At 36.5% G+C, this 15179-nt stretch overlaps 1 protein-coding gene across 1 annotated transcript in view; it reads left to right on the top strand.

Moving 5' to 3' along the window:
* Nucleotides 1-14961, top strand: part of SP4 (Sp4 transcription factor) — a 97320-nt gene extending 82359 nt beyond the window's left edge. The window contains exon 6 of the mRNA XM_049893522.1: nt 11495-14961. Within this exon, the coding sequence (XP_049749479.1) occupies nt 11495-11742 (248 nt within the window). The 3' untranslated portion in view covers nt 11743-14961. The remainder of the gene's footprint in view (nt 1-11494) is intronic.
* The last annotated feature ends 218 nt before the right edge of the window (nt 14962-15179 follow it).

The following is a 15179-nucleotide window of genomic DNA, read 5'->3' on the forward strand; positions in this document are numbered from 1 at the left end:
TAACAAAGCTGTGCCATATTAGCTGGTAGGGGACCTCCACTCCGTAGCTGTACTCATTCTCTGTTCTCTGTCAGTTTCTTCTTCCATTTGCTGCTTTATCTAGCTCTTATCCCTTCATTTGGTGCTTAGGGTTCTAGGATTGACATTTGTATCTGTTTTACTTAGTTTTTCAGGTCTCTGCTGCAGAGGGACAGCATGGTGCTTCTGTCTGGAATGCCATGTTGGCTCCACCTCTCCAGGATTCTTTCTGGTAATTTCTGTACATTGTTGGTATAAAAGAACTGAGATTTCTAGATGAACTCTAGTGGTGTAGCAATAAAGAGTCCTTACTAGAAGTTGATGTTGTTGTTGCTGTTGAGTCAGCCCCTGGCTCATGGCGATCCCATGTGCAACAGAACAAAACACTACCAGGTCCTGTCCCATCTCTGTAACCTGTTTTCTATCAGACCATTGCGATTTGTAAGATTTTCATTGGCCAGTTTTTGGAAGTAGATGTCCCAGGCTTTCTTCGTAGATTAGAAGTTAGATGCCTTGAATCATGCTCTGACATTAAGTTGTATGACTTGCAAGCATATTGATCTCTGAGCTTCAACTTACCCATATATAAAATGAAAGTGTTAAAAATGGATTTTTAAGGTTTCTTCTAGCTTTAAAAATTGTAAACTTAAAATTTTTCTTTTGAACTGAAATGGGAAACTTGAAAGGTGAAGGAGTTTAAGATGGATTCTTAACTACCTATAATTTTCTTGCCCTTATCTAAGTTTCAACATCATAAAATTGAAGTCACTTACCTTAAAGCTTAAATGCCTTCATTGTTTTTTTCCAGATACAATGATGTTGCTTATTAGTCCACTTGTGTGGATTTTTTTTTTTTGTACTTTAGATGAAACTTTACAGAACAAACTAGTTTCTTATTAAACTTTCAGTACACGTGTTGTTATGACATGGGTTAACAACCCTACGACATGTCAGCACTCTCCCTTCTCAACCTTGGGTTCCCTATTACCAGCTTTCCTGTTCCCTCTTGACTTCTAGTCCTTGCCCCTGGGCTCGTGTGCCCCTTATAGTCTCGTTTTGATTTATGAGCCTGTCTTAATCTTTGGCTGAATGGTGAACCTCGAGAGTGACTTCATTAACAAGCTAAGAGGGTGTCCAGGGGCCATACTGTCAGGATTTTTCCAGTCTCAGGCCAGTAAGCCTGGTCATTTTTGTGTGTATGAGTTAGAATTTTGTTCTGCATTTTTCTCCAGCTCTGTCCGGGACCCTCTATTGTGATTTCTGTCAGAGCAGCCGGTGGTAGCCGGGCACCATCTAGCTGTACTGGACTCAGTCTGGTGAAGGCCATGGTAGATGTGGTCCCTTAGTCCTTTGGACTAGTCTTTGCCTTGTGTCTTCAGTTTTCTTCGTTCTCCATTGCTTGTGAAGGGTGAGACCAGTGGAGTATGTTAGATGGCTGCTCACAGCCTTTTAAGACCCCAGATGCTACTCACCAACATAGAATGTAGAACATTTACTTTATAAACTATGTTATGCCAGTTGAGCTAGATGTTCCCCGAGACCATGGTCCCTGCAGCCCTCAGCCCAGCAATTCAGTCCTTCAGGGAGTTTGGATATGTCTGTGGAGCTTCCATGACCTTGTCTTACACAAGTTGTGCTGGCTTCCCCAGTGTTATGTACTGTCTTACCTTCACCAAAGCTACCGCTTATCTATTGTCTATTTAGTGTTTTTCCATCCCCACCCCTCCCCTCCCTTGTAACCGTGAAAGATTGTTTCTTTTTGTGTGTAAACCTTTTATTGAGTTTTTACAGTAGTAGTCTCATAAATATTTGTCCTTTTGTGATTGACTTATTTCACTCAGCTTGATGCCCTCCACATTCATCCACATTATCAGATGCTTCGCAGATTTAATCATTGTTCTTTATCATTGTGTAATACTTCATTGTGCATATGTACCATAGTTCGTTTATCCATCTGTCTGTCGATGGGCATATAGGTTGTTCCATCTTTTTGCTATTGTGGACAGTGCTGCAGTGCACATGGGTGTGCATATGTCTATTCGTGTGATGACTCTTACTTCTCCAGGATATATTCTTAGGAGTGAGATTGCTCGATCATATGGTATTTCTATTTCTAGCTTTCTAAGGAAGAGCCATATCATTTTCCAAAATTGTTGTATCATTTTGCATTCCCATCAGCAGTGCATAAGAATTCCAGCCTCCTCGCAGCCTCTCCAACATTTGTTATTTCCGGGTTTTTTGTTTGTTTTGTGCCAGTGATATTGGGGTGAAATGGTATCTCATTGTGGTTTTAATTTGCATTTCTCTAATGGCTAGTGATTGCAAACATTTCCTCATGTGTCTTTTGGCCACTTGAATGTCTTCTTTGGTGAAGTGTCTGTTCATTTCCTTTGCCCATTTTTTAATTGGATTATTTGTCTATTGTACAGATGCTGGATTTTCTTGTAGGTTTTAGAGATTAGACCTTTGCCTTATTTGTAATACCCAAAATTTTTTCCCTAGTCTGTAGGTTCTTTTTACTATTTTAGTGAAGTCTTTTGATGAGCATAACTGTTTAATTTTTAGAAGATCCCAGTTATCTAGTTTGTCTTCTTGAATTTGTGTGTTATTGGTTATGGTTTGTATCCTGTTAATGCCATGTTGTATTAGGGCCTCTATCATTGATCACAGTGTTTCTTCTATGAACTTTTTATAGTCTTTGGCTTTATATTTATGTCTTTGATTCATTTTGAATTAGTTTTTATATACGGTGTAAGGCATGGGTCGTGTTTCTTTTTTTTGCAGATGGACATCCAGTTTTGCCAGTGCCATTTGTTAAAAAGATTGTCTTTTCCCCATTTGATGGACTTTGGGCCCTTGTCGAAGATCAGGTGACTGTAGATGGATAGATTTACGTCTGGGTTCTCAGTTTTGTTCCATTGGTCGAGGTATCTGTTGTTGTATCAGTATCAGGCTCATTTGACTACCATGGCTGTATAGTATGTTCTGAGGTAGTGCAAGTCCTCCTGCTTTATTCTTAAGTAGTGCTTTTTACTTACCCAGGGCTTTTTCCCTTTCCATATAAAGTTAATGATAAGGTTTTCCATCTTTTTAAAGAATGTTGATATTTGGATCGGGATTGCATTGTATTTGTTAATTGCTTTCGATAGACGTGTCATTTTCACAATGTTGAGCCTACCTATCTATGAACATGGTATGTTTTTCCATTTATATAGATCTGTTTTGGTTTCTTGCAGTAGTGGTAAAAACCAGTGGTATAGTTTTCCTGATTCCTTTTCACCATTCTCTTTATTGGTATAGGAATCCAGCTGATGTTTGTGTGTTTATCTTGTATCCTCCTAATCTGCTGAATCTTTCTATTAGTTCCAGTAGTTTTCTCATGGAGTCTTTCAGATTTTCTGTGTATAGTATCATATCATCTGCAAATATGGACTGTTTAACTTCTTCATGACCAATTTGGATGCCTTTTATTTCTTTTTCTTGCCTTATGGCTCTAGCTAGCACTTCCAGCACAGTGTTAAAAAGGAGTGGTGATAAAGGGTATCCTTATCTTGTTCCTGTTCTCAAGGGTTATGTTTTCAGCCTCTGTCTGTTAAGATTGATGTTGGCCATGGGTTTTACATAGATGTCCTTTATTATGTTGAGAAATTCCCCTTCTATACCTATTTTATTGAGTTTTTATCAGGAATGAGTGTTGGACTTTGTCAAATGTCTTTTCTGTGTCAGTTGAGATATCATGTGATTCTTTATGTGGTGGATTATGTTGATTGATTTTCGAATGTTGAACCATCTTTGCATACCTGGTGCAATTCTTACTTGGTCATGGTATATTCTTTTGATATGATCCTGAATTCCATTGGCTAGAATTTTGTTGAGAATTTTTGCATCTGTGTTCATGAGAGATAATGGTCTGTAATTTTCTTTGTTTACAGTGTCTTCATCTGGTTTGGGTATCAGGGTTATGCTGGCTTCATAGAATGAATTCGGAAGTATCGCTTCCTTTTCTATGTTCTGAAATGGTTTTGAGTGGTACTGGCATAAGGTTTTCACTGAATGTTTTGTAGAATTCTGCAGTGAAGCCACGTGGGCCAGGGCTTTTTTTTTTGTTGGAAGTTTTTTTTTTTTTAATTACCTTTTCAATCTCTTCTCATGGGTCTTTTCAGATTTTCAGCATCATCTTTTGTTAGTTTGGGTAGGTAGTGTGTTTCTAGAAATTTACCCATTTTATCTAGGTTTTCAAATTGGTTGGAGTATAGTTTTTCATAATAATATGTTTTGATCCTTTTTATTTCAGATGGGTCCGTTGTAATATCCCCCATTTCATTTCTTATTTGGGTTGTGACCTCTCCCGTTTTCCTTTTGTCATTTTGGCCAGTGGTTTGTCAATTTTGTTGATCCTTTCAAAGAACCAACTTTTGTTTTTTTTGATTCTTTTGTTTTTCTATTCTCTATTTTTATTTCTGCTCAGATCTTTATTATTTTCTATTTTCTGGTGGCTGTGGGCTTCTTCTGTTGCTCTCTTTCTATTTGTTCAAGTTGTGTAGCTAATGTTTTGATTTTGTCCCTTATTTTTTGATGTGTGCATATATTGCTATAAATTGACCTCTGAGGAGTGCCTTTGCTGTGTCCCAAAGGTTTTGGTATGATGTTTTCATTCTTGTTTCATCTAGAAATTTGATTCCATCTCTGATTTCTACTATTACCCATTGGTTTTTAAGCAGGGTGTTATTCAATTTCCATGTAATTGATTTTTTCCCTTACTCTTCCTTTTGTTAATTTTTACCTTGATGGCATTGTGGTCAGAGGAGATACTTTGTATTATCTCAGTGTTTTGGATTTTATCACGGGTTGCTGTGTAGCCTAAGATGTGGTCTGTTCTGGAGAACGTTCGTGTATGTTGGAAAAGAATGTGTACTTTGCAGCTGTTAGGTGGAGTGTTTTGTATAAGTCTATGACGTAAAGTTTGCTGATTGTGTCCTTTAGCTCTTCTGTATCTTTGTTCAGTTTCTTTCTAGATGTTCTATCTTTTACCAAGAATGATGTGTTGAAATCTCATATTATTATTGTGGAATTTTAATTTCTCTTTTCAGCGCTGTTAGAGTTTATGTATTTTGGAGCCCTGTCATTGGGTGCGTAGAAGTTTGTTACGATTATATTTTTACGATGAATCATCCCTTTAATCATTACATAGTGCCCTTTGTCTTTTATGGTGGATTTTGTTTTAAAGTGTTTATTAGTATTGCCACTCCTCATTTTTCGTAGCTGTTTGCTTGATATATATTTTTTCCATCCTTTAATTTTTAATAAATTTACATCTGTATTTCTAAGGGATGTCTCTTGTATACAGCATTTTGATGGATCCTGTTTTTCTTATCCTTTTGTCACTTTCTGTCTCTTTATGAGTGCATTTAGGCCGTTTACGTTCAGTGTAATTATTGATAGGTGTGAGTTTATTGCCGTCACTTTGTAGTGCTTTTTTTTGTGGTGCTGATGTTTTCTTTGTTCCTCTTTCTCTGCTGTGCTGAATTTCTTTTGTTTGTGGATTTTTTTTTTTTCATTTGTTTTTATAGATTTTGTTTATACTGAGACTTTGTTTTTTTTTTCTTTATTTTGGTGAGTAGATTTGTTTACTTTCTTTGTGGTTACCTTGAAATTTACCCTTTCCTTCCTAGGATTGAACCAGTGTATTCTTATTTCGTATCACCTTGCTTTCCTCTCCTTTAGAAAGTTCTGTATCTACAGTGTTTATTCTCTTTTATTGTTTTGACATTGTTGTCATTTTCAGATTAACCTCTGGTTCCCTGTTGTAATTCTTTTGGTTTTGGATAGTCCTTCAGAGTTCATTTCCTAGGTTGGTATCTGACTGGTACAAATCTTGCATCCTAGATTCAGGCTGTGGTCTGATGTTGTTTGTTCTCACACCAAAGGACTCCCTTTAATAATTCTTGTAAGTCTGGTTTTTACATATTCCCTTAATTTCTGTTAATCTGGAGATGTCCTAATTTCACCATCATATTTGAATGAGTTTTGCAGGGTATATTATTATTTGTTGGCAGTTTTTTTCTTTCAAGGTTTTATATGTGTCATTCCATTACCTTTTTGCCTGCATGGTTTCTGCCAGATAATCAGAGCTTAGTCTTTACTGTTTTCCCTCTGTATGTGACTTTTCGTTTATCTCAAGCTGCTCTCAGGATTCTTTCTTTGTCTTTGGTTTTAGCGAGGGTAATTATGATATTCCTTGGTGATTTTCTTTTGGGGTCTGTCCTATATGGGGTTTGTTGAGCTTCTTGAATGGTCAGCTTTTCATCTTTCATGATATCAGGGAAGTTTTCTCTTGGCAATTCTTCAGTGATCTTCTCTGTGTTTTGCATTTTCTCCCTATCTGGAACTCTAATCATTTTGCTTTCTTTTGTATCACATGTAATTTTCAGGGTTTCTTCATTTCTCTTCATTCTTTTTTCTGATTTTTCCTCAGAGTTTTATCCAAGTGTTTGTCTTCAATTTTGGTGGTCCTGTCTTCCCATCATTGGAAACCTGCTCCTCAGCCTTTCTATGTATGACACTGTCCATTTCTGAAATCTTGTTGTTCTGTCTTTTGGATTTCTAGTTGTTTTTGTATGATTTCTGGTTGTGAATTTACTTTGGCGTTTTGTTACTGTGTTATTTTCCTGAATTCTTCCATTCTTTTTGTCTGTATTTTCCATGAATTTGTCTGCCTTTTCCATGAATTGATCTATTTTTTCCTCATTTTTGTCTGCTTATTGCTTCAACTCAAATAGATCTGAATATTAAAGATTTTAACTCTCTTTTTTTATCAGGCAGTTCTAGTGCCTTTTCTTCTACTGGAATGTCATCCAGTGTTTTATTTTGGACACCTACTGGAACCATCCTGCCCTGTTTTTTAATATGTTTTGATACTGTCTTCTGGACATTCGGTAGTTATTTTCTTCACTTATTGATTGTAGATTTGTTCGTTTTGTTCTGCTTTTTTATTTGATCTTTTCTGAGCAGGTGGGCTGTGTGTTCTTTGTTGTTTGCTCGTCTCTGGGCAAGATACTTTTCACCTTCTGGTCCAATGGGCAGGGCCAGTCGAGCTATGGTGCAGCTGGGTAGGCCCAGCAGGTGCTCTGTGTCCTGGTGGGAGCTCTGTGAAGCTGCTTTCCTGTACTGCCTGTCCATCAATCTCTAATGTGGGTGGGGCGAATCCAAGCAGGACAGACCCTACGCTTCCTGGGCAGGCTAGCGACTGCAGCCAGTTAGGAAGTGGTGGAAGTGGAGCAGGGAGGAGAAGGATGGGAGACAGGAAAGTGTATATTGCTGGTTTCCTGGTGCTCTGTCTTCTACTGGGAGCTCCATCAAGCTTCTTCCTGTACTCCCTGTCCGCTGATCTTTGACAGGAGTCCAGCATAGTGCTTTGGGCTGTGTTAGCTAATAGGGGACCTCTGCATGTATCTCACCTCACTCACTGTTGTCTGTCAGTTTCTTACTCCATTCGGTGCTTGGCTGAGTTCTTTATCTCTTCATTTGACACTTAGGGTTCCAGGATTGATGTTTTTCTCTGTTGTACTTAGTTTTTTGGGTCTGTGCTGTGGAGGGACAACGTGGTGTGTCTGTATATAGCGCCATGTTGGTTCTGCCTCTCAGTTGTGTAGATTTTTGTTTTCTTTATGTTGAGGTATAATCCATGCTGAAGGCTGTGGTCATCTTTAATCTACACCAGTAAATGTTTCCAGTCCTCTTCACTTTCAGCAAGCAAGGTTGTGCCATCTGCAAATCGCAGGGTATTAATGAGCCTTCCTTTAATCCTGATGCCACATTCTTCTTCATATAATCCAGCTTCTTGTATTATTTGCTCAGCATACAGATTAAATAAGTATGGTGAAAGGATACAACCCTGATGAACACCTTTCTTGACGTTACACCACGCAGCATTCCCTTGCTCTGTTCAAATGACTGCTTCTTGTTCTATGTACAGGTTCCTCATGAGGACAGTGAGGTATTCTAGAATTCGCATTCTTCTCAGTGGTGTCCATAATTTGTTACGATCCACACAGTTGAATGCCTTTGCATAGTCAATAAAACACTAAACACCTTTCTGGTATTCTCTGCTTTCAGCCAGGATTCATCTGACAATCAGCGATGATATCCATTGTTCCATGTCCCCTTCCGCATTCAGCTTGAATTTCTAGCAGTTCTTTGTCAATATACTGCCACCGACCGCTTTTGAATGATCTTTAGCAAAATTTTACCGGTATGTTGTGTTAATGATATTGTTCAATAATTTCCGCGTTCTGTTGGGTCACCTTTCTTTGAAATGTGTACAAATATGGATCTTTTCCAGTTGTTTGGCCAGGTTGCTGTCTTCCAAATTTCCTGGCATACACGAGTGAGCATCTCCAGCACTGCATCTGTTTGTTGAAACATTTCAACTGGTATTCTGTCAGTTCATGGAGCCCTGTTTTTCACCAGTGCCTTCAGTGCAGCTTGGACCTCTTCCTTCAGTACCATCATCGGTTCTTGATTGTATCTGAACCTCCTGAAATGGTTGAACGTCAACCAATCCTTTTTGGTACAGTGACTCTGCATGTTCCTTCCATCTGTTTTTGATGCCTCCTGTGTTGTTTAGTATTTCCTTCGAGAATCTTTCAAGATTGCAACTTGAGGCTTGAATTTTTTCTGCAGTTCTTACAGCTTTAGAAATGCTGAGCCTGTAACTTTGCTTTTGGTTTTCTATCTCCATGTCTTTGCACATTTCTTTATAATACTTTGTCTTCTTGAGCTGCCCTTTGAAAATCTTCTGTTCAGCTCTTCCACTTTATTTCTTCCATTCGCTTTAGCTACTTTATGTTCAAGAACAACTCTCAGAGTCTCTCCTGACATCCATTTTGGTCTTTTCTTTCTTTCCTGTCTTCTTAATGACCTCTTGTTTTCTTCAGGTATGATGATATAATTCCACAACTCTTCTGGTCTTCAGTCATTAGTGTTCAGTGCATCAAATCTGTTCTTGATATGGTCTCTAAATTCAGGTGGGTTATAGTTAAAGTGGTATTTTTGCCCTGTGGATTTGTTCTGATTTTCTTGAATGTCAGCTTGAACTTGCATATGAGCAACTGATGGTCTGTTCCTCATTCGTCCCCTGGCCTTGTTCTGATGGGCGATATTGATTTTCTCCATTGTCTGTTTCCACAGATGTAGGTTATTTGATTCCTGTGTATTCCTTTGGGTGGGTTCCACATGTATAGTTGCCATTTACGTTGGCGAAAAGATATTTGCAGTGAAGAAGTTGTCATCTTGCAAAATTCTATCGTGCTATCTCTAGCATCATTTCTATCACCATGGTCATATTTTCAAACTACCAGTCCTTCTTTGTTTCCAACTTTCACATTCCAATTTCCAGTAATTATTAATGCATCTTGATTGCATGCTTGATCAGTTTCAGACTGCAGAATTTGGTGAACATCTTTAATTTCATCATCTTTGGCCTTAGTTGTTGGTGCATAAGTTTGAATAATGGTCATATTAACTGGTCTTCCTGGTAGGTGTATGGATATTTTCCTATCACTGACAGTGTTGTACTTCAAGATAGATCATGAATTGTCCTTTTTGATGATGATTGTGATGCCATTCTTCTTTAATTTTTCACTCCTGGTGTAGTAGACTATCCCCCTCCCAGCCCCAGTGCCATCCTAGACTATATGATTGTCTTATTCAAAATGGCCAATACTGGTCCTTTTCAGCTCACTAATGCCTAAGATACCAATGTTTATGAGTTGCATTTCATTTTTGACAACTTCCAATTTTCCTAGATTCATGCTTCATGAATCCCATGTTTTGATTATGCTTATAGCTGCTGTTTCTACTCATTTTCAGTCATGCTACATCAGCAAATGAAGGTCTTGATACCATCTACATTATTAAGGTCGACTCTACATAGAAGAGGCAGCTCTTCCCCAGTTGTATTTTGAATGCCTTCCAACTTGAGGGACTCATCTCCCAACATGTATCAGACATTGTTCCACTGCTATTCATAAGGTTTTCAAAGGCTAATTTTTTCAGAAGTAGACTGCCAGGTCCTTCTTCCTAGTCTGTCTTAGTCTGAAAGCCCTGCTGAAACCTGTCCTCCATGGGTGACCCTGCTAATATTTGAAATACCAGTGGCAAAGCTTCTACTATCACAGCAACACACAAGCTACCACAGTACGACAAACTGACGGACATGTGGTGGAAGAATTGATGCCTTTGAATTATGGTGTTGGCGAAGTATATTGTACATACAGTAGATTCCCAGAAGAAAGAACAAATCTGTCGTGGAATAAATACAGTCAGAGTGCTCATTGGATGCGAGAATAGTGAGACTTCATCTCACTTTAGACATGTTATCGGGAGGGACCAGTCCCTGGAGAAGGATATCAAGCTTGGTAGAAGATCAGCGAAAAAGAAGAATACACTCAAGGAGATGCAGTGACACAGTGGCTGTAACGGTGGGCTCAAATATAACAAAGATTTTGAGGATGACTCAGGACCAGGTGGTGGTTCGTTCTGTTCAATTTAGGGTCGCTATGAGTCAGAATTGACTTGATAGCACCTAAGAGCAACAACATCCATTGTACACAAAGATGAAATGGCTTTTTTTCTTTTTAGTTATCATAGAAACGTGTTAGTTTTTATTACAAAGCATGTTGTTGTTTTGTGCCATCAAGTTGATTCCTACTCACAGCAACCCTATAGGTCAGAGTGAAACTGCCCCATAAGGTTTCCAAGGGGCAGCTGGTGAATTCGAACTGCCGACCTTTTGATTAGCAGCCTGGGCTCTTAACCGCTTTGCCAGCAGGGTTCCATTACAAAGCAGAGAAGTGTATCATTCCACTAGAAATGTTGTATTTTAAAGAGAGTGTGTTTAAGGATTACTTTATATTATAGAACCTGGCAGTCTTATTATATTAAACCTGAAAGCTCTATTAACTTTGAAATGCAGTTTGTTCCTACTTCCCTTTTTTACCTTGTGAGAAACTTAATACACTATTAAATTATTACATTATTTTATTTTAAATAATTTTAATATATGCCTCTAAGGGATTCAAACTAAAACCCAGGTAAGTAGTTTTAAGGAAGGGGAGATATGAGCATTGAACATTGTATTTTTGTTACACCTGGAAGAGATTTTTGAGATCATCTGTTAGAAGTCTCTTATTTTGTAGATAGGGAAACTGAGGCCCAGAGGGATTACTTGCTCCAGCTTTTATTTTCAGCTTCTGTCAGAACCAGGACTTTAACTCAGCTCTTTTATTCCCTACCACATGCTCTTTCTCCTGTACTGCACTGCTGCTTCGATAGCATTTTTAAATAAAATGGAAAGAATTTTTTTTGCAATTAGTCAAAAGTTAAGCAAAAAGTACAGCATTAACCAGAGACAAGGTATTTAAAATTATAACCTTATTTAAGTAAAACATACATTATTTACTATTTTTCTGTCCAGGTGAAAAGCGATTTGAATGCCCGGAATGTTCTAAAAGATTTATGCGGAGTGATCATCTCTCCAAACATGTCAAAACGCACCAGAATAAGAAAGGTGGTGGGACAGCTCTTGCCATTGTTACCTCGGGAGAACTGGACTCATCTGTTACAGAGGTGCTTGGCTCCCCGAGAATTGTTACAGTTGCAGCCATTTCTCAAGATTCAAACCCAGCAACTCCCAATGTTTCAACCAATATGGAAGAATTCTGAGAAGCTGTTTATACAGAGACCTCTAGTGCTGCACTTAAGTTTACACACCTTTGAAAATCTGGAAATGGGCTGGTCAAGTGAATTACAGAGTAGTAGGAAATCATGTTTTTGTTCCTGGATTCTTTATGTACTCCAGCGTTTTGGGTCAACACGCGAAGTGTTGAATTTTCACGATTACAAAAAGCAAACTGATGTACTGGAAACATATGGAAGAGTATTTCCTCCGTACTATAAGTTGTAGTTATTTGAAAATATATCACATAACCTTTAATCTGAATCTTCCCCTCTCAATATCATGTGTTAACATGTTTAAAAAGACAGACCTCAGTATTTTGTAGGCTGGACCTTAATTAGACTTGTTTTCTTTCAAAGTACTTTATTATAAATTCAGTCAGTAATAATTTATGTGTATTTCCTTTTTTTCTATAGCACAGAAAAACATAGTTAACTGATGATAGGGATAATATTGTATTTCCTTTGCCTGATTTCTGGAAAATCAACTGAAAACCGTTTTGGCCGTCTTTTCTAAATGTTAGAAATTGTTCAGCAGCTGAATTAGGTAAATTCCAAAAAAGTAATCTGAGGTGCATCTCAGATCTTTATTACCACTACATTGTAGTAGTGTGTATGCAGACAATCAGTGGAGTCCGGTTACTTCTCCATGTGGAGACACGAGGAATTTAGAACTGAATCTTAGGTTAAATTTTAGATTGAAACCTTAGGAAAATGCTGGATAAAATGGTTAAAACAGAACTCATAATAGCTTCAGAAAAATAACAAAACAGCTTAACATGAAAAGTTTTAAAGTTAGGATTGATTATATTCCTAACCCTAGGTTGAACCACAAATTCATTTTAAATGTTTATATTGGAAATATTTGCATAGAGTATAAATCATTCTGTAGTTTCATATTCTGTAAATATGAGTTATGTTGACAATGTGCAGAATTCTTTATGCTTTGACTTTGTAGCCAAAGAAAGAATTATCAAATTAATTATCACACTTCTTTTAAGGCCAGCAGAAAATTGTCTTACGATTCCATGATTATTTTCTTTTTCCTCTCTCCAAAAAATTGGCCAATTTCATTTTATTTCTTGTACCGTGTTAGAAGATTGATAAGGAACTCATAACACAGTAACATCTTTATGTTATGTCAGTTACTGAATTTTCCATTTAAACAGCCTAACAAATATATAATAGATTTGCTATTACAAAGCAAAAATTATTTTTTAAAAATCAGAATAATTCTCAGTCAAAAAAAAAAAATGTATTTCATTGTTTATGCAAGGAAACTTAGGAAAGATGGCCAAAAGTTTGATATGAAAAAATTTGGATTATGCCAACAGCTTAAACATTAGTAAGCTATTTCATGTTTCTAAAAAGTATTTCCACAGAATCATAATTGGATTAGCCATTTGAAAACTAAATTTTTTACCTACTTGGTTGATTAACATCATTAGTTTGGGGACTGTGAATACAGGTCCATATTTTCCTGTGCATTCTCCATTATTTCAGGAAAAGTACTACTCAGAATTTTTGCATAAACAAATAGTTTATGCAAATTCTTTTCCAAAATTGTGATGTTTTTGTGTACTTTTGATGAAGGAGAAATACTGTAATGATCACTGTTTACACTATGTACACTTTAGGCCAGCCCTTTGTAGCGTTATATATAACTGAAGGTCTTTTGTGCTTTCAGTTTGTATAAAAAAGCTTTGAGATTAAAGGAAAAAAAAAAATTTTACACTGTGGTTATAGATTTCAAGTTTCTTAAAGCTTTTGTAGACTTGTAACAGAGTCTTTAAATTTTAGTTGGATTTTGTAAATTGTTTTGTATATTTTATTTAATGTACTCTTAACAACTGATGTACCTGGCTTTAAAACATCAGAATCAAATTTTTGTTGTTTTGTTTGGTACAGAGGAGCATTTGGTAGTGTTAATTTTAATTTTATTATATAGGAGCTGAAACATCAGATATATATTTTATCTATCATTATGCTACACAATCAGTGCTATAAATTTTTTTATGCAAAGAAACTTTCTTAATGTTTTAATCATGTTTCCTCAGAGTGACTTTTTGTTGTTGTTGTTAATACCAGGTATGAAGCACTCTGCACCATTATCCCATGAACCAGTTTTAATGCATACTTAGGTAAGCTGATCAGAAAGGAAAGTTATTTTTTAATCAACAATGAGGCCTATTATAAATTTATCAAACCGAATCTGGATAGCTTTATAGCGTATAAAATATATTAATTTGTGTTAGCAGGTGCACATTTCACCACTGGAATTAGAAATATTTTGACAGTCTGTTCTGCATACCATTCTGAGTCCACTTTTTCTGTCTTATAAGAATCGTAAATTTCAGTGTCCTTTATTTGACTCAGTGGGATATAGCTGTTATAAGTAATAGGGCACAGATGTGCAGTAGAGTCTTGTTTAATGGCATTTCACTGTTCATTCCCTTTGCAACCATTATAAAACTTTTCTTTATTGTAATTATCAGTGCAAAGCTATGTATTTATCATGGTAGAACTCCAGTGTTAGAGCAGTTTTTCCTTATAGTATACTTTCTTTGGTTAGGTTTGTGTATGTGTTGCTGATTACATTAGAACTTGATGTTAAGTCATTATTTATCACACTCTCATGAGAGCAGTAATAAAAGTGTGTAATCTAGGAGAAAAAGTTAATTTGTCAAACTTAGATAAGCATGATGTTTAGGTCCTATTTTTCAATTTTATAACTGTTTTATTGCAACAATATTTGTATTTAAGTCTTCATTTTAATGCCTTGTGGTGTTTTTTTTATGCATGTCACTAAGTTGTCATCCCACATAAATTGATGTGCAGCATAGGGTATTAAATCTACATAATGATTTTAAAACAGAAATAGTTGATGGTAAAATGTAAATGTTTTGCAAAAAATCCTTATAAAAAGTTTTGTAGTAACATTTCACTTGTAAATTTTTTTGTAAAAAAAGAAAAGAAAAAAAAAAAAAAGATGATTCCAGAAAAAAAAACCTGTTTCCCATATCCTAGAATTTAGACAATTATTCTGCCAGCAAAGCCTCTGGGGCTGTAATTGACATTTTTACAGTGCTGATTTGTATAAAATTTGTTTTTTGTGGATTTGGAAATAAAATCATGTACAAGTTGTTGCCTGCAATAACAATTGCAAGTAACCTATTAAAAATTCCCTTGAGTTTAACATGTTTCTTCATTTAATTATGTACAGTATGAAGCAGCAATAAATTGTTCGAACTGTCAACACTCTTACCACAATGAACACTGGAAAGCAAATGCTTCTCAGTAGAAAAAGTATTGACAACCCTTCATAATCCCATGGTATTAAGTTTTGGTCACCATTTTCTCTGAATTTACCACCAAAGAACACCAATTCAAATTTAATGTTAATTTGTAGCCATTGCTCTTGACAT

The sequence above is a fragment of the Elephas maximus genome, chromosome 8, assembly GCF_024166365.1.
Source record: "Elephas maximus indicus isolate mEleMax1 chromosome 8, mEleMax1 primary haplotype, whole genome shotgun sequence".
NCBI lineage: Eukaryota > Metazoa > Chordata > Mammalia > Proboscidea > Elephantidae > Elephas > Elephas maximus.